This window comes from Serinus canaria, chromosome 6, assembly GCF_022539315.1.
Source record: "Serinus canaria isolate serCan28SL12 chromosome 6, serCan2020, whole genome shotgun sequence".
Taxonomy (NCBI): domain Eukaryota; kingdom Metazoa; phylum Chordata; class Aves; order Passeriformes; family Fringillidae; genus Serinus; species Serinus canaria.
In genome coordinates this window covers 2202824-2221834 of record NC_066320.1, presented here as the reverse complement: position 1 = coordinate 2221834, position 19011 = coordinate 2202824, and the positions used below count along the sequence as shown (strand labels likewise).

At 51.5% G+C, this 19011-nt stretch overlaps 1 protein-coding gene across 1 annotated transcript in view; it reads left to right on the top strand.

Moving 5' to 3' along the window:
* CDH23 (cadherin related 23) overlaps positions 1 to 19011 on the top strand; it is a 181110-nt gene that overhangs the window by 89455 nt on the left and 72644 nt on the right. The window contains 4 exon segments of the mRNA XM_050976130.1: positions 1247 to 1359; positions 3584 to 3772; positions 12258 to 12407; positions 13139 to 13297. Of these exon segments, the coding sequence (XP_050832087.1) occupies positions 1247 to 1359; positions 3584 to 3772; positions 12258 to 12407; positions 13139 to 13297 (611 nt within the window).

Here is a 19011-nt window from a genome sequence, read left to right as displayed (position 1 = left end):
ACATCTCACTAGATAAACTTTTCTGTAGCTTAGGGAGTTATTCTAGACAAGCACTAATACACAGACCATTGGTCTGTTTGTCCTTACTTTTCTACTTCTTACATAATTTTTCTGCTGACCAATCTCATGGCTACTGCTCAGCTCCAATCACAGTTCTGCTGTCTCTGAGGCTGCCTTTTGCAGCTTTCCCAAAACCCTCTGATTTTATGGACTCCCACAGAGCATGTTGTCTTAATCCCCTCTGGGTGTCCGATTCCAGAGGAGAATTCAAGCTGGGGATGGGATGGGGATGGATGGGATGATGGCTGGGATGGGATGGGGATGGGATGGGATGGGATGGGATGGGATGGGATGGGATGGGATGGGATGGGATGGGATGGGATGGGATGGGATGGGATGGGATGGGATGGGATGGGATGGGATGGGATGGGATGGGATGGGATGCTCTGTGGAGGCAGTGCTCAGTGGCATCCTGGCTGCTTGCCTGCATGCAGGCACAGGCACAGGGGCCAAATTTGACTTCAGCAGAGGAAAAGCAGGCAGCTGCACAGGGTCAACACATATGGCAAGAGCATAAAAGCAGGGCAAGTGCCTACACTATTTTGCTGATACTTTCATTGGCTTCTAATGCATCCAGCTAAGAAATTCCTGAGCTCTGTGAGGCTTCTCTATTACTTGATAGATTTTTTTTCATTCTTTAAGCTCTGCAACCTCTCCTTGAGTACATGTGGAATTGTATCCCCCTCAGCCCACTCTGGCAAGAGCCCCCACAACTAAACCACTGCCTGTTATGTGGAGAATTCCTCATGAGCTTGGTCCATCTGTGATTATGCTGGACTGATGTCCCTTAACCCCTGGGTTTTAGGAGAGAGGCCATGCCCACCCCAGGAACACAGTACCCTGAAAATGCAGGTGGTCACTCAGAGGGGAGCAGCTGGATTTAGTCGTGCTTTCAGCTTTGCTGTTGCAGATTTTTATAACTAAAACCCTTTGAAATTCTTCAGCTGCCTCCAGCATTGGCAGCTTTTGGCTGTGGAAGGAGATCCCCATTTTGAGCCCTGAGCTGGGACAGGTGAGAGGAGGGGAGGACTGTTACAACCATGACATTTCAAGGCATGTTGGAATGGTGTGCCAGGTTCCTAGAGCCCGCTGCTTGGAGTCTGTGTCCCCTTGCTCCCCTCCCTGTTGCCTCCAGCACTTTTTTTGTGCCAGCTGCTTGTGCTCACATTCCTGATATTTTTCTCAGGTAACACCAACAGCATCTTTGCACTGGACTACATCAGTGGAGCCTTAACCCTGAATGGGCCTCTGGACAGGGAAAATCCCTTCTACAGCTCTGGATTCATCCTTACAGTGAAGGTGAGACTGCTCTAGCTGGGAAGAACATTGACAGAGCAGGATGGGGAGGACATCCTGCCTGGGGACAGACACCCCCTTCCAGATAATGCTGCAAACCTTAGCTGTGATGTTCTCTTGGGCATCCAGAGCCATGGTGTGCTGACCAAGTGAGATGTTAAACACAGTCTGTCACTACAGGACACGAAATGACATGACACACACACAGCTGCTGTTCTCAAGGTGGAAAAGGGAAGTTTGTCTTCTGACTCCACATTTATAGATTTCCAAAAGTGGATTGGAGGGTGACAGTGCCACCTCTCCAATGGCACTGGACAAACCAACAGTCCATCAAATTTCTCCTCTTCTATAAAAGAATGCAAAACTGTAAGTTATTTACAGAAAGAGTGTGAGAAAGTTCGTTACAAGAATGTAAACATCAGAAGGCTTAGAAAAACTTAAAAAATCAGGGCAACACCAGCCCCCTTGTCTGGTGGCCCAAAACATGATGTGTGAGGCCATTTTTGCCATCCTGCCTGTGGCTATGCCTGCTGGCAGCATGCAAATACCCCATGCTTGCATATAGCACCAGACACATGCTCAGGCACCTGAATTGTGCCTACTTTTGCCTTTTTCCCCTCTTTCTCCCCACCAAAGCCCTGGATAAGCGTAACATATTGTCTTGTCAGCAGGCAGTGGTGTAACAGGGCATCATCTCTGCCTTGCTGGGGAGGGATGTGGAAGTTGCCTTGTCAAAAAAAGCCACTGGAGTGTGGCTTTCCAGCCCCACCAGCCCCACCTGAGAGTGACTCCCTGGCTCTGCTCACAGCCCTGTAATTAAAATCAATACCAAGCTGGGCAGCTGGTTGGAAACACATTTAGAAGTATGGATTCTGCTGGGCCAGGGTGGGGAAAAATCAGCAGCGTAGGAAGGGTCATTGATTGGGAGGGAGGCAGCCAGCACTTTGCCTTCTTGTTTTGGCAAGTTGATGCTTCCTTGGAGGGGGGCAGAGGCACAAGAAATCACCCCTCTAGGTCCCAGACACAGTTCATATTGTGGGGCTTTGTGTGTGAGGAGGAGATCCTCACCCATCCCCAGTATAGTTTCATTCAGGCTTTTGTAGTTTCAAAAATCAAGAGAGGGAAGATTGTCTGGTTTTAATAGGGACAAAAATATCTTTTTAATCTTGGAAAGGTTTGTGAGCCTGAAAACTTGCCCGTTTTCCTGCCTGCATGACAATGGAGTTCCAGCCATGTTCTGTTGCTCTGACAGATTTCCATGTCCTCTCCCCACAAACTTCGCATCCTCCCGCAAATGCCAGCTCTGTGCATCCCGCATCCCCAGGACCCAAAATGTTCCCTGCTGCTCTCATCCTGGAGCACACAGTGAAAATACAGCTGGATTGCTCCTCGCTGGGATCAGCCTGTTCTGCTGCTGTGTGCAGAAGCAGTGAATAGCAATGAGCCGTGTGGGTCGTGAGAGCGTTGCTTTTCCATGCCCACAGCAAAGCAAGATTATCCAAAGGACAAGAGGAGGGATTCGGCTTGAAAAGGCTGTTTCACGAGTCTTGCTTCTCTGGCATTAAAATCTGCACTCTCTCCTTTTGGGAAGGCAGAATTAAAGACCTTCTTGAGACAGAGGTGTGATGTGGACTCATGACTCAGCTCTGTATTTAGACACGTGTTGCCAAACCTATTTTAAGGTCTAAGTCTTCTTTTCCTCTGGTGCCCTAGTTTTCCATCCCTATGTTTTTCAGCATACTGAGTGGTTCACTGTCAGCTCCCAGTCCCACATCAGGGATGGCAGAGGAGAGAGCAGGAGTGCTCTTTGCCCCGTTGAGCCTTCCCTTATTTTGTGGACTGTCCCTTACATCTCACAAAGAACTTTTTTGTTTGTTTGTTTAAGCGCTCGTGGCAGGGAAGTCTACTTGTTCTTGTGTGACTCCAGATCCTGCCAACCTGTTGCTTGACACAGGCAAGGAAGAACTTGGCCACAGCCATCCCAAGGGAAATGCTAAACCTCTGACCTCTGGGAAGGTTTTTGATGGTGTTGTGGGACTGCAGCATGAGTGATGGCAGAGCTGGGCCAACATCTCTATGTGTTAATGGAACAATGGCAGAGCCAATTGGGAATCCTTCAGTGGCAAAGTGGGGGAAGAGAAAGCACCAAGAGTGTCTCACTGTGCACACTTTCTCTACATTCATTCCTTCTGGAGAACAAAGGCTGCCCTGTTTTCTGTCCTTGCAGGGGACAGAGCTGAACGATGACCGCACGCCCTCCAACGCCAGCGTCACCACCACCTTCAACATCCTGGTCATCGACGTCAACGACAACGCCCCCGAGTTCAACAGCTCCGAGTACAGCGTGGCCATCACTGAGCTGGCCCAGGTGGGCTTTGCCCTTCCCCTCTTCATCCAGGTCCAGGACAAGGATGAGGTGAGGTTTCCTCTCCCTCCTTTGCGGGGTAGCACTGGTTGGGTTTCGGGGTGGGCAGCGGAGAAGTCACTGCACGGCTCTGTCCCAACACCCCCTTTTCCAGCTCTCACTGCTGCCATTGCTCTGTTTGCTGCGTACCCAAGCCCAGTTTCCCTCCCCAGTGTGCAGGCACTAATGCAGTCAGGATTGCAGGGCCCCTGAGAGCCAGAAAATAGGATTGTCTGGGAGGCTGATCCCTGCCTGCTTCTGAGGGCTCTTGTCAGTCTGGGTAAGCAAAGGGGGAATTTTCCTTCTGGGGATCTGCCAGGGACAGGGAAGACAGGAGCCCCAAGCTAAGTCAGGGAGGATGTAGGAGATGCCCCTCAGAGTGGGGAGGAGTGGGATTCCAGTTCATCACCGCAAACAAGGCAGGAGCTTTGGAGGCTTGTTCCTCCCACGTGTCACGGGAGCTCCTGCTTGTCACGCGCTGATCTGTGCCATGTTTGGGATTGCAGCCTCTGTCCCAGCCTCGGGCTCCCAGCCTTCAATTACTCTGATTATTTGACTTGTGCAGTTCACGTCTGGCTGCTCCTGTGTGCTGGTCATCCCCCCCCAGCCCTGCCACGCTGCCGGGTGCCTGCTCCAAAGCAGTGCTGACACCTCATGGTGAGCTGTCCAAAACCGCTGGGAAAGGCTCTGCCCACAGGCTCCTGCTGTTCCCGTTCCTCTTCGGGCTGAGCAGGAGATGAGGGCAGAGGGTTTGTCAGAATAAATGTCATCACAGAACGGGTTGGGTTGGGTTGGAAGGGACCTGAAAGATCAGCTCATTCCAACCCCCCTGCCACCATCAGGGACAGCTCCACTAGAGCAGGTGGCTCAGAGCTCCATCCAGCATCGTGGCAAAGCACCACCAGGATGTTTTCCTGACGTTTCAGGTAATGGGAAACAAAAACACTCCCTCCCCTCCAGCCCCCAAAATCCTGGTGGGTCAGTTAAAATGTGCATGTTTCAAGCAGCCTTTTCTGGCTGAGAAGATGGATTTGCTATTCCCCAGCCCTGGGTGGAGTTCACCCCGTCTCGTCAAGCCACCGAGAAATCCCATTTTTTTCCATCTGAAGTGATTATGACACAGAACTAATAACTTACTGGTGACATGATGTCACCGTCCAGGAGTTATGAGTTCAGCCTGAAGAGGTGCAGATGAGCTATTAAGCAGATAAAGAGACTGTTTTTTCTTGAAAATGTCAATTGCTAATAAAGAAGATATGGATATGACAGATGCTTAGGATAGAGCTCTGAATAGAGCTGCTGTCGTACTTGCTGAGAGATGTCAGCAGATCCATTCTTGAAGGGCATTGTAACACTTCTGTTTGTGCCACCAGGATGAAGGATCTGTCATTATTTCTGGTTAAAAGCTCATTTTACTGGAGTGACTCCCATTCAAGAATTCACTTTTCAGCCTTGCTAATTTTAAAATGGGAGAATAAAAAATAGCCTCGCCTTCCCCATCGCACCAGCAAAAAATACACGCTGTTCTTTTGATGTATTTCTTTAACTTCCTGAGATTTCCCCAAAGGAATTAGCTGAGATTTTTAAAACTGCTGAGAGAAGATCTCTTGTGCTGAGGGAGTCTGAAGGAGTTTTACTGTACACGTCTTCAGAGACCATCATACTAACACAGATTGCTTTGACCATGGCATTATTTTCACTGATAAGAAGCAGAGGAGAGCTGATTCTTGGAGTATCTGGAGGGAGGAAAGTTATAAGCAATTGGTTACTTTTTTTCCTGCATTATCCTGTGATGGATCTCCCTTATTTCCTCTCATGGATGCTTGCAGCTGGGTTAACTGTCAAGGTAGCACTTTGGGGGGAAAAAAAGGGAGAAGATGCCCAGCTTATGAAAAAGATGTGTATGAGATAGAAGTAGGACTGCACCTGCAGGCAGCACTGCTTCCCAGAGAAGTATTTGTGGAGCCCTGAAGACCCACCAAGTTTTGGTGAAAAAAACCTACAGGAAGGTTAGGTAGCTGCCTGGCAGCGATGTTTTGGATGCTCAAGTGCCCCGTGAGAGCTGTGAGGGTTTCACAAACCATCTGGATTCGAGGTAGCTGAGGTGGCACCAGGCTCTGTCTTCTCTCTGTGGGTGCAGGGATGTGTTGGCAGGGATTGAGGTCTTCAGGCAGGGATGCGACTGAGGACGCGGCTGACAGAAGCTGTTCTGGCAGCACTGGCTTCGTGCTGGAGATGACACGACTCATCTGTGTAAGGGGCAGAGGGAAACCAGGAGAGAGTTATACACATCTCCAGGGAAAGCAGAGAGAGAAATAAATGAGAGCAGATGGGTTGAGGCACGGGAAATCAAAACCGGAGTCTTCGGGAAGATCATTTTGCTCGAGTTTGTCTCCTGCCTCCCAACTTATGTCACAGATTCCTGGGAGATTCCCTTGGCAGATTGGTTCATTTCCTGAGCCCCTGAGGGTCTGGCCCCTCTGGAAAATTCAGGCACTGCTTCTTTAGCCCTCCAGCTGGTTGAGGGAGCAGCCTGGACTCTGCCCCGTGCAGGGGTCCCGTGGGGCTGGGTGGTTTTGGGGAGCCTTCCTGTCACTGTGCCTTTGTAGAGCTGGGGAAAGGGCTGTCACATGGGTCTGCCCTTTAACACACACCATGTGGGCTGCCGAGGCTGTTAAACAAGGCTTTTCAAAGCCAGGCCCACACAGCCTTTTTTAACCATGGGGTTTTCGGCCTTTCTTTCTTCTGGTGTGTTTTGCACAAACTGAAATGATGGCTTTTGGAAGGAGTCAGATTAAACGATTCAGCAAAGCACTTAAAAATGCATTTCTGAGGCACACAAGACCACACTTGAAAGCCTATGCTTGGCTTTCCCTCTGTGCTGTAAGTGCCTTTCTGCAGCTCAGCTGGCATTAACCTCTCAGACAAGGTTCCCAGGCGAGTATCTCCAAGGAGAAGCCCTTCCTCAGAGCCCAGCCCCTGCAAACTCCCAGGTTTCACCCCCCAGACGTAGCCATGGTCTTGCTGCAGGAGGAGCTGGCTGGGGCTCTGAGCTGGGATGGGGAACTCCTCAAGAGGGAGGCAGCTGAGCAGAGCTGAGGTGGCCCCACACATGGATTTGGGGTGCAGCCAGGTGTGCTGCTTGTCCTTTCTGCATTCTCTGGGACCTGTTGAAAGGGAAACCAGTACACAGGGTTTGCACAGGGGTTTTTTGATTCAGCCTTTGTTGACTCGTTCTCAGGGGTCCCAGGATGAGGGAAGAGACGAGAAAGTTGACTCCATGTATCAGAAGCTTGATTTATTATTATATGATAGATATTATATTAAAACTATACTAAAAGAATAGAGGAAAGGATCTCACTAGAAGGCTAAGCTAAGAATAGAATGGAATGAATAACAAAGTCTTCTCTCAGACTGAGACCAGCCAGACAGGTGATCTGTGATAGGCTCTTAATTGGAAACAGCCTGATGAGGCCAATCACAGACCTCCCCTGTTGCATTCCACAGCAGCAGATAAGAATTGTTTACAGTTTGTTCCTGAGGCCTCTCAGCTTCCCAGGAGGGGAAAAATCCTAAGGAAAGGATTTTTCATAAAACATGTCGGTGACAAGCCTTCTTGAGCCATCTGTCTCGTGGAAGGTGTCCCTGCCCAGGGCATGGGGCTGGAATGAGCTGAGTTTTACAGTCCCTTCCAACCCAAACCATTCTGGGGTTCCATGAGCCCAGAGAAAAGCATTAACTGCTGTGCAGCTGAGTTTCTCTCCCTTCCAGAGAGAGAGCAGACCCTTGAACAGCTTTCCCAAGCTGTTCAAGAGCTCCTTAGGCAAATCCAGTGAGGTTTCCCAGTGTTCAGGCTGAGCCTGCACTCAACTGGACACGCCCAGGCTGTAGCTGGGTTCTCCTCACCCACATTGTGGTGGTTCAGCAGGGGGAATAAATCCTGTGTGTGAGGCAGAAGATTAAAGCACTGACTTATCTGCTTTCACAGCAAGGTTTGTCTCCAGGCTGAGAACAAGAGCCCTGAGCTGGGGGACAGGTTGGTGTTAATTCAGGGGCCTGGGCTGGAATTTGGGAGAGATGGATGCTGGTTTGGGAGACATGGGTGTCCTTTTTGATATGCTGGTGTTCCATACCTGGTGGCTTGATGCAGTATCACAGGGAGAAGGCAAGGGTTTGGCCGTCTAGGAAAAGGAGCAGGGCATCCTTTGGGGCATCCCCCATTTCCTAATGGCTCTGAGATCCATGGATTCCTGTTGAGGGAAGCAGCAGCCTGCTCTGCCAGGGCATGCCAGGGGAACCAGCTCTACATGGTTGAGTGAAGAGGAAGAAAAGGGCAGAAGCTGTCTGAAGCACCACCATGATGGCCTGACATTTTAAAATCACTTTGAAACAATTCTCTAAAATAAGCATATCGAGGGAGGTAAATGGGGAATTTCAAATAAGGAAAATCTGGGCCTTGGGAAAACTCTCTCTTTGCTGCACAGAGCTCCACCAGAGACCCCCACCAGGATATCCTGTGTGCCCATGAGTGTGCAGGTGGCTCTATATGATTCATCCAGAGCATATATATGCATATGACAGGCACAAGCACTATAAATATGATCTACATGGCAAGAAACTGTAAAGGGGAATTGACGGCACACGAGTATTCTCTCCCAAAAGTGCCAGCTGCCAGTCGGGCTGAATTAGATTTCACAGGGGTTTTTGCAATACATGGAATTCACCAGCAAATTACCCTTAAAGAGGGAAAATCAATCATTTGGAGCAGAGATAAGCTGAAGGCGAGGCAGCCTCGGATTGATCCCCGTCTGTGCAGGCGTGTGTGGAATTCAGCAGATAACCTGGGGAGAGCAGGGAAGGAGAAAACTCCTCCAGGAGGGAGGGAGCAGGCGAGGGCTGACACTTGGGAGGGACAAAAAGATGGGAGAATAGGGCTGCTGGCGTGGGGAGGGGGATCAGAAGGGTTGGGGAGCATTTTGCTCCAGGCATCCTGCATTGCCTGCCAGCCCAGTGAGTTCCTTAGGGAGGCAGGGGACAAGTGGCAGTGCCCAGTGAGCCCTCAAAAGAGTTATTGGCACCAGGTGGGAGAGGGGTGCTGGGATGCCAAGCTGGCTGGGCAGTGGGAGAGAGGCAGGCAGCACCCAGAGAGGCTGTTCTGAGTTAAATGCTTTGAAGTAGGTGCAGGGAATAACCCCCTTCATGCCTTGTGTTTTCAGAGGAGGGATTAAGCACCATTTGTGTCTGACTCACCAGAGCCAGGTCTATGTTATCCAAGCCCTACAAAAAGGCTCTAATTGCTTTCCAAAAAAACCCAACTTCTTCTTTCCCCTTCCTTCACCTCCGCTCCAGAACTCTCAGCTCTTTCCTTTCTTTGGATTAGAATACAAACAGAATTTGAATGAATTCAGAATGAAGGATATTAAATCCTCTGTAGTCTGTTGCAGGTAATAGCCCAGAAAGTGCCTAGAAAGTGACTGGGAGGAAAGCTGGAATTGCACTGGATTTTGTGCTTCAGGAAGGCAGGGCTCTCCATTTTGGAAAAGCAAATTGCTCTGAGAGACCCAAAGGCAAATCTGTACTGAGGCAGTGTGAAAAAGACAAAACTGAGGATTCCCAGGCTGCTTTTCCCAAGTCTAGTTCACTTTGTGCTGAAAATAATTGCAGGAAATCTACCTACCCATGCACCTCAGGGAATGGCTCTGTTGAGGAAGGGTTGTCTGCTTGTCTAGGGATTTGGCTTGTTTTATTTTTTACTTTGTTTTCTTGTGTAGCCGATGGTAAGTGATGCTAAATATTTGCTGTGACTGCTGGAAGGTGGAATAATTCCTGAAGCATTTCTGGGTGTGCTGCCATGAGGAAGAGGCTGAGTGGGAGCATTAGTGATGGATGAAGCCAGCAGGTGATAGTGGGTGGAAAAGCAGCAATAAAAACAGTGATCCATCCTCAGTCCCAGCTGAAACAGCTGATGTGGCTGCCCTGGCATCCTGGTGGGAGCAGGGGTTTCCTGCTTCGTGGTGAGCTCTGCTGCATGAGCGTGGATTGCAAGCTGGGAGAGCGGATTTTTGTCCATGAATCACAGCAGGTGCATGAGCAGGTCCCACCTGAAGCCTCAGACCTGTGGGGTGGCAGCTGGACCCACCTGCTGGCATCTCACACCTGAGCTCCTGCCTTGCCTGCCAGGCTCCTGCCTGTGCCCGGGGTTCTCCCCCTGGAATTTCAGAGAGGATTTCAGGCTGGCAACCAGGTCTGTCACAAATTGTCCCAAAATGCTGTGTGATCAGCCAGGGGTGGCTGGTTTGGAAGCAGGGTTTGGGTGTGAGGTTGATGTGGCAGCTCTTGTTACGCGCTCCGCGGAGAACAAAGCCCTAATTACACCCAACTGCAGCTCCAGTTGCCTTTGAGTTGAATCAACACAAAATTTCCCTCGGTTGTGGTGCTGCCTGAGAGATTTGATTGCCAGGAAGGACGCAGTGGGCAGCAGCCTTGAGCCACAGCAAGGGCAAGCCCCGAGTGCTGGCACGGGATGAGAGGAGCTGGAAAATGTGCGGCTGCATCCCGGCCTGGGGTGATAGCAAACTTCCCTCCTTCCAAAACCTGCTTTTTATGGGTCCATTTGTTTCAGAGGGAGACAGCTTTATTGTGGTAGGGTTGCTGAGCTTTGGCAGGCTGCTCCTTAATTTGTGGCTCTAAAGGAAGGCAAGGGGCTCAGTTTGTTTTAGAGTGGTGGGGAAGAACTTGAGCCATGCAGGAGCTGGGAGGTCAGAGGATGGAGAGGGGAATGAGCACACAAAGCTGGTCACTGATAACATCCTCATCCTCACCCTTGGCACTGCAAGGAGATGATGGTGCTGGGCTGTGATCACTGCACACCAGGACCTTTGAGAGCCTGGGGATTCTGCACTTGTTTTTCCTCTTCCCAACCACGTTTCAAATCCGTTGTTGGCTCTGGGTGGCAGGAGCAGGTAGGAAGGGGTGAGGGAAATGTAAGCAGCTCCCTGTGGCTTCCTCTGGAGTGGGGGGTCCTTGCTGTGAGCCTGGCTTAGCCAGGCCCTTCTGCTGGGCAGCTGATAACAATTTGAATATTCAGATGTGCTTTCAGGCATCCGCAGGGAGCTCGCAAGCTCTGGGAACCAGGAGCAAGGAAAGCAGCATGGGGGCCCAGGCAAAAAAAATAAATAGCTGAATAAATATATAAATGGCAGCTCACAGCAGCCCTCCCCAGAGGCAGCTGTATCCCCCTTCTCCAGACCTCACATGGGGAGACTGAGGCACTGGAGGGGCTGCTAATTAGGGATAGTGGGTATCTGGAGCTGATCTCCTTCCCCAGCTAGAGGGGAATTAATCCACCTGGCTCTCTTCCTGCAAATACTTGGATTTCTTTTGATGTTTCAACTTTTATCTCGTGCCTCCAACAAACTCACTCTTCTCTGGCTTCCAAGAAAATCCCTCTCATCTCGCTGCCACAAAAGGTGCTCCCGTGTACTGCAGGGAGGGTGCAGGCCCTGGGAGGGATCCTGAGGGCTCCTCAGCAGAGATGGACAGAAATTCCTCAATGGAGTAGCTTTTTGTCACTGGTGGGAAGTGGGAAATGGCCATTTGTGTAAGCCAACATCCTGCGGGTAGGGCACAAAATAGCTTGGGAAGTATTGCTTCCTTCTGCCCTTCTCTGTATCTTCTGCTCCCTCTCTCCCAGGGCTGTGTCTGGGGTGCTGGGAGCATCCCTCACTTCCTTGTTCAGCACTAAAACAGCTCATGGAAGGTGCTAATCTACCCTGCGATGCTCCCACTGTCCACCAGCAGAGCACTGCTGGGCTCCTGAGGCACTGGGTGCCCTTGTGTGGTTCTGTGGGTGCCCTTGTGTGGTTCTGTGGGTGTCCTTGGGGCTTGCTCCTGCTGTGGGGCTCCACTGGGAGATGCTCAGTGTTCCCTCAGCTCCATGGACTGCATGGAGGTGTGCAAGGAGCAGGGCAAGGCAGAGATTCTGCTCATGTCACCCGCTCTCAGCGGTCACACTTAGGCAGCTTTTGCTATTAGTGCCCCTTCGTGCATTTAATTGGCCACTTTTTCTGATAGGAGGGAGGTCATTCAGGGAAAATTGGAATTTCATCTCTGGCAGCTTCTGAGCTTGCTTTTCATGTGCTCTGCTGGGCTGTGCTGTGGGAAGGGGGCTGTGCTCAGAACAAGGCTCTGAAAGCATCAGTATGTCCACGACCTCGCTGCTTTGCCGGCCAGGTCTTGGGAGAGGAGGCATTTTCCCAGTTCCCAGTTTCAGCTGCCTTACTGGGAAAAGCCTTCTTCATGGGAGAGGCACCCAGGCTGTGCCCCCAGCCCGAGGCAGTGAAATCCCAGTGCGTGGTTCACCCCCTGTGTGGTGTGTGCAAAAGGGACTTTCCCTCTGTGTGCTGCGCGGGCTCATCCCAAGGGGTGCATTCCCACTCCCGCCACGTGCACGTGGATTCTGTAAATAAAACACCAACCTTGCTCTTTCCCTCCCCAGGGACCCAACAGCGTTTTTGAGGTTTATCTGGTGGGCAACAACTCCAACCACTTCATCATCTCGCCCACCTCCATCCAGGGGAAGGCGGACATCCGCGTGCGCGTGGCGGTGCCGCTGGACTTCGAGACAATTCCCCGCTATGAATTTTCGGTAAGGCTGCACCCCTGGGCTCTGTGGGACAGCCACAGTTCTCAGCATGACCTAAAAATGACCATTAAACAGCTTCCTCTCTCTTGTCCACTACTTGGAGAGGGCCTAGGAGAAAGATGGAGCAAGCATTTCAGCCGGGACTGTTGCCATAAGGACAAGGGGGGATGGCTTTTGATGGTTGATTTAAATTAGGTGTAAGGAAGGGTTTTTCCATGGGGGTGGTGAAACACTGGAACAGGATACCCAAAGAGATGGTCAAGTTGGATGGGGCTCTGAGCAACCCTGTCTAGGGGAAGATATTCCTGCCCATGGCGGGAGTTGAGCTAGGTGGCCTTTAAAGGTTCCTCCCAACCCCAACCATTCTATCACAATCCCCACTATGAAACAGTGGAGCAGTACAAAACAGCCAAAAAATCGGAAATTGTAATAAAGAAGGAGGTGGGGAAGAGATTTGCTCTGCACTTTCTCTTTCCAACATCCAAAGGCTCAGCTGCAAGAGCTTAAGCAGACCAGGGCCATAAAAGCTTTATTGAGCATAAAACTTTGTTTTATCAGGTGCCAAAACCCTCCCCATCCTCCTGGTCCAGCTCTGTTTTGCTGGTTTGCCTTGAGCTGGCTCAGCTGGTGAGGGAGCTGAGGAAAGCCTTGTTTATTCCACTAAAGAAGGATGGGTAACTCTCCCAAGCTTCCCAGCATCTCCAGCCCTCCCCTTGCCCTCCCGTTTTGCCCAGCTCTTCGCAAACGAGAGCGTCCCGGACCACGTCGGCTTCGCGCGGGTGAAAATCAACCTGATCAACGAGAACGACAACCGGCCCGTGTTCAGCAAGGCCCTCTACAATGTCAGCCTCTTGGAGAACACCACCGTGGGCACCACTGTCCTCCAGGTCCACGTGAGTAGGAGCATCCCAGCTCCCTTCGCCGAGTCCCCGGCACGAATGTTGGCTGGATGGTGTCCCTGACCAAGGGCTAGCCTGGGAAGGGAGCAGTAGGAGATGCTGGTGGTGGGGTTTACCTGGAGGACAACCTGAAGTCCTCCTGAAAAGCTCTGATAGCCAAAATCACTAAAGCCCAAACAAACCAAGAGTAGCTCGTTTTTAACACAACAATGCATTTGATTTGCCTTGAAGTGTCTGCAGAAAAATGGTTCTCCAGGGAAGTGTGGAAAGTAATCCTGGCTCCATGATCCCTCCTCTCTGCTTTATTTGCCCTGGAAGTTGGAAGGTTGGCGGGGTGTTGACTTCTCAAGGGCTTTTGGAGCAGATGTCCTGACCTTTCCTGCTCTCTGGAAGATGTGTGTGTGTTTCCTGCCACACCAGGAATTCCAAGAGAGAAACGCACTGCATTTCACCTGCAGACGCCGACCCCAGTGGTCACGGTGCCCCTGGTGCGGCTTTTCTCACTGGCCTCTTTGGAAGCATCATCTTCCTCAACCAAACTGAGGTTGGCCACACCATTAACTGGGCAAAGGATGGACAAGGAGGGGAATGGCTCTCTTTAGCAGAGCGTGGTATTACGTGGCTGGCAGCAGAACAGAGGCAGGCAGAGGTGTGGTGATAGCAGGGAGCATTTCCACAGGGCTCGTTTCCTCTTCTGTGGGCTGGTTGGAATCCTCATGGAGAAGACACATTTCCTGGTGCAAGAACCACAACAAAACCCTGTGCTGAAATACCATTAGAAAAGGCATCAAAGCTCCTCTGGGATGGGGACTATCACAGCAGGGAGCACCAAAGCCCCTGCTACCCTTCGGGTGTGCTACTGCCACTACCATTAGTCATGAATGAGTTTGCCTGGCTCTCTCTCCAATGCCTTTGCTCCAGCTGCCCTCCTGCCCCTTCCTTGCTCCCCTGCTCTCCCCAGGCACAGCCCCTGGTCTCCCATCCATGCAGGAATGCCCACTCCAAGGATAAAAAGCCCGGACAAAAGAGTGGGGTGCATGTGCCTGTGTGTAAGTGTGTTTACTTTACAAACAGATGGTGTGAAACTGTATAGAGCCCCCGAGCTGTTCCCATCTGACAGTTATTAATATTTCAAGCAGATGTTTAGCTAGTCAGGCCGTCAGACACTAAACAATGAGATTGTTACTGTGTCTCCTCTTTCCCCAGCTAACTTCCAGCTATGCCAGCATTTCAGAGCGAACACAAAATGCCAGGAGTTGAATCGTCTATGGTAAATCAGAATGGGTGCAATTAGCACTGAAATCCAAATTGCCCTCCCAGCTGATCCCAAACTTTTAACAACCCTCATAAAGTACCAGCTTCTCCTGCTGTGGCCTCTTGCCTTTGAGCTGCAGCCCCCTGGTCGCTGCCTGTCTGTGCCATGTCTCTCCACCTGTCCCACGTGCTGCAGACAAAAAGCCTGCTTTCCTTGCTGATAAATCCCTCCTTCCTTTTCTTCCTTCTTTTCCACTTGCTCAGGAATATTCCTAGGTATTCATGCACAGGGGTTAGAGATGGGGTTTTGGAGAAAGCCTGGCCAGTCACGTGGCATGCCCACTTCTTTCATGAGGATGACATCCTCGTGAAAGGGGGCTTCTGTTGGCTCCTCTCTTTTTGGGCTCCTTTGTGCAGAAAAGTGTAGGTTTGGAGAGACAGTGGGGCTCAGGGTGCTAAAAAATCAGCTGGCTTGTGGGGTGAAGGAAATTGATGAGCAGGGATGAACAGGGGAGTGCGTGGGCTGGGTGAGTGGCTGCTGAAGGGTGGCAGGAGGCTTCGTGCCAGCTGCTGCTGGAGATGGCCAGGCACAGCTGGCAGGACAGAACAGTGCCTGCAGCACCTTTCTGGCAGGGAGACAAGCAGCTAAAACCACGGGAGCTGAGGCAAGGGGAGGTCGCTGATCTTCTGCCCAGCCCAGCATTCGGGGTGCTCCCAGCAGCCCAAAAACCCCTGGGCTGTTTGCCCATCCTCCAGTGAGTGCATCCTGGCTATCCCACCTTGGCTGTGGCTAGGAAAGGAGGGGAAAGGCTCTCCTCAATGCCACCCTCTCCAGGCTGCCCTCAGCGTGGCCAGCTGAAAGGGAAAGGCAAAAGGAAAGAGCAAGTAGACTTCATTTGCTGTGACAAATGGCCGTCTGTTTCTACAGCACTTCAGCTCCTCATGTCAGTGACAGCAGAGAAACATTGCCTGTTACACCTATAAATCAACTGTGAAACAACCCCAGGTGCAGGCAGCCAGCAGGGACCCAGAGCTGCTGCCTGCTCCCTGCTCCCTGCCTCCTTCCCTTTGCCCAGGGAAGGGTGGGCTTAGATCCTTCCATTCCTGGTCCAACCTCAGCCGCTTCCCGAGCACGGCACAACCTTGCCCAACCTCTAAGAATTTGTTTGCTCTCTGCTTAGCATTCCCTCCATCTCCCTGTCCATCCATCCATCTGTTTAATTCTGTGCCTGAAAGGCATTTATTGTTTAGGCTCAGGTGGTCATTTGCTTGCACAAGAACATCTGGAGAGGCCAGGCTCCGTGGGAACAGCCCCTGCCCTGTACAGGGAGCCCAAAGGAGCTGGGAAAGGGGCCCAGCCTGGAGAAAAGGAGGCTCAGGAGGACCCTTCTGGCTCTCCACATCTCTCTGACAGGAGGGTGCAGCCAGAGGTGGGGTCGAGCTCTCATCCCGGTTAAGCAGTGACAGGACAAGAGGAAACAGCCTCAAGTTGTGTCATTGGATGTTAGAAGTTTCTCCAGTGAAAAGGGTGGTCAGGCATTGGAGCTGCCCAGGGAAGGGGTGGAGTCACCATCCTTGGAAGTGTTCAAAGAACACACAAATATTGGTTGTGGCTGCGTGGTGAGCTTGGCAGGGCTGGGTTTGTGGCTGGACTCGATGATCTCAGAGGCCATTTCCAGCCTTAATGATTCCATGACTCTTTACACATGTGATAAGCCCCTCAGGCCACAGATTCCTGGTTTTGCAGTGTGGAGTGCTCCTTGCTCCAGCCAAAGCTTCCAGGCCACATAGATCATGGTTGTCTGGAGTTACATGTCCATTGCATGTCTGTGATGACTGAAGGACAAGCAGCCTGTCCAGGGCTCTGCAGTTGTTAGAGGCCTCTCTCAATGCAAACTTCCTTTTTTCCCTACCCTGCTGTGCCAGGAAAAGGCAGGCTGGAAAGGCTTGGAGGTCCCACACAGCAGCAAACACCTTCTGTGAAGCAGGAGCTAAGCAGGGAGGTGAGCAGACCTCATCCTGAAGAGATGGACCAGTTCTGCCCCAGTACCAGCAGATATTGAAATACAATTTTTTTTTTCTGAAACAACTGGCCATGAAGCCTTTTAATAACATAACAGAAAAGGTCAGGGAAAGAATTTCACACTTCTTGAGCAAGGAGGCAGCCAGTATAACTTCATGCCTTCCAGGAACGAGGCAGAGAGAACATAGACTGCACCCTGAATTAACTGGGGCTCTGACACCCCCACCAGGTCCTGCCTGCCTGGTGGCCAGTGGCTTTGATGGTGCTGGCTTTCCTGATAGGAGCAGGCTGGAAGGATGGAGCCTGGAGAGGTGTGGTGAGGTGTGCTCCCTGCTCCGGCTCAGGGTGTGGGGCTCTGGGATGGGAAGCTCTGGGGAAGGACCATGCTGGGGGGATGAATGTGCCCAGAGGGAGCCATGGTCAGAGTCACAGAATGCTTTAGGTTGGCAGGGACCTTTAGAGCTCATTTAATTCCAACTCCACTGCTGTGGGCAGGGACACCTTCTGCTAATCCTTAGGTGCTTGAGTCCAGAGGCAGGAGAAGCCACGCTGCTCCAGGCTGCCTCATTGCCAGCAGCTGGGAGTTGTGCCACTGCTGCACAAGCCCTCCTTTAGCACCTCCTTCAGCTGGGGCAGGAGAAGAAAGGGAAGGCTGAGAGCTCCGTGCCCAATGGCTGTGAGGGGGAAGGATGCTGGTCTGGCATCAGACTTAGTTGCCCAGGTCTCTGCTCCTTCCTCTCCCAGGCATGGAGAGTCTGGAAGCAGTGGAGAGTCTGGAAGCAGTGGAGGGTCTGGAAGCAGTGGAGGGTCTGGAAGCAGTGGAGGGTCTGGAAGCAGTAGAGGGTTTGGAAGCAGTGGAGGGTTTGGAAGCAGTCCCCTGTGCTCATTCTGGTGGAGCTCCCCCGAGGAGCTCTTCTGCAACCTGACCAGGGGGAGAGCGGGAGGGAGCGTTCAGCTGGCAAGTTCTTTTGGCTGGAAGAAGCTACATAAACATGGCCTTGCTTCTGAGGTCACCAACACCCAGCCCAGCTTCCAGTGAGCTCCCTCCACCAGGGAGAGGAGGGGGCAGTTCAGCCCAGCATCCCCTCCTGTCCCTGGGCTGGTGCTTGGCTGGGAGGCTCAGGGAAGGTGCTGAGCCCGTGGCATCTCGGGGTCCTGCCTCACTGCAGAGCTGCAGAGCAGAGAGCACAGTGCCCCTCCAAGCCTGTCTTTGGACACTGCTGCTTTGGCAGCAGCTGCCAGGGCCCTCCCAAAGCTGTGCTCCAGCTGCTGATGGATTTGCTAGACCTGGAGAATGGGGAAGGGGGCTAAGACGACCCAGCAGGAGGCAGGAATTAAGGGGCGGGAGATCTCCTTAAGCTCCTCGTACTCCACAGATCTGCACAGCAAAGTCCTCCTGAAAAGCTCTGATAACCAAAATCATTAAAGCCCAAACAAACCAAGAGTAACTTGTTTTTAACACAACAATGCATTTGATTTGCCTCGAAGTGTCTGGAGAAAAATGGTTCTCCAGGGAAGTGTGGAAAGTAATCCTGGCTCCGTGATCCCTCCTCTCTGCTTTATTTGCCCTGGTCTGGCTTGGCTGCACAGGCTGGGATCGGTGGCTGTGGGCTCCATCAGCTGGCTGCCAAGCAGCAGAGAGCTGGGGGGATGCTGCTGACCCCCTTCCTGCTCTCCTGCTGGAAATCTGGATGCTGAGAATTTCAGACTTTCTGTGCTGACAGTCGCTGACCCCCAAGAGAACACTGCACTTGACTTGGGGGCCTTCCAAAATGGAATGATGGAAATGGGATTGTGGGTGTGGAGTTTGGATAGAAGTGTGTAATATCACATAGTTTTAGACTATAGTAATATATATAAAGGAAGCTGGAGGATTTAGGCCCCAGGCTGGTCCTTCTTTTTCACCCTCTTCTCCATGGATTTGGGTGGTTTTGTGGAATTGGACAGAAAAGCCCACACTGCAGGACACAGAGGCATGGAGGGGCTTGCAGGGAATAAATTGCCCACTCTCCCTTCTTCAGGCCCCACACAAGCATCTCTCAGCAGGCATTAGCCCCTGCTGTTCCTGATCCCCTCCTGCCAGCTCTTCCTCTGGGCTCAATAACCTGAATCTCCAAGGCAGTCTTGTGTGTAAAAAAAACCCACTACTTTCCCTGGTTTTTAATGAAATCTGGATTAAAATTTTCAGATTGTTTGACGGAGGAGGTGAAGAGATGGTGTCCCTGTGTTTTTGGTAAAGGCATTAACCTGTGTATTCTTATGTATGGGTGTGCATTCAATAAATATATATATATATGCACACACACATATGGGTTCACATTCCTGAGCAGTCCCTTTCTCCTACCCTCCATGGGTTGTCCCTCCCTGAACATCATCCCCAGCACATCCCTTCACCTGGATTCCCATCTTCCCCCTCCCTGCCACTGCACTT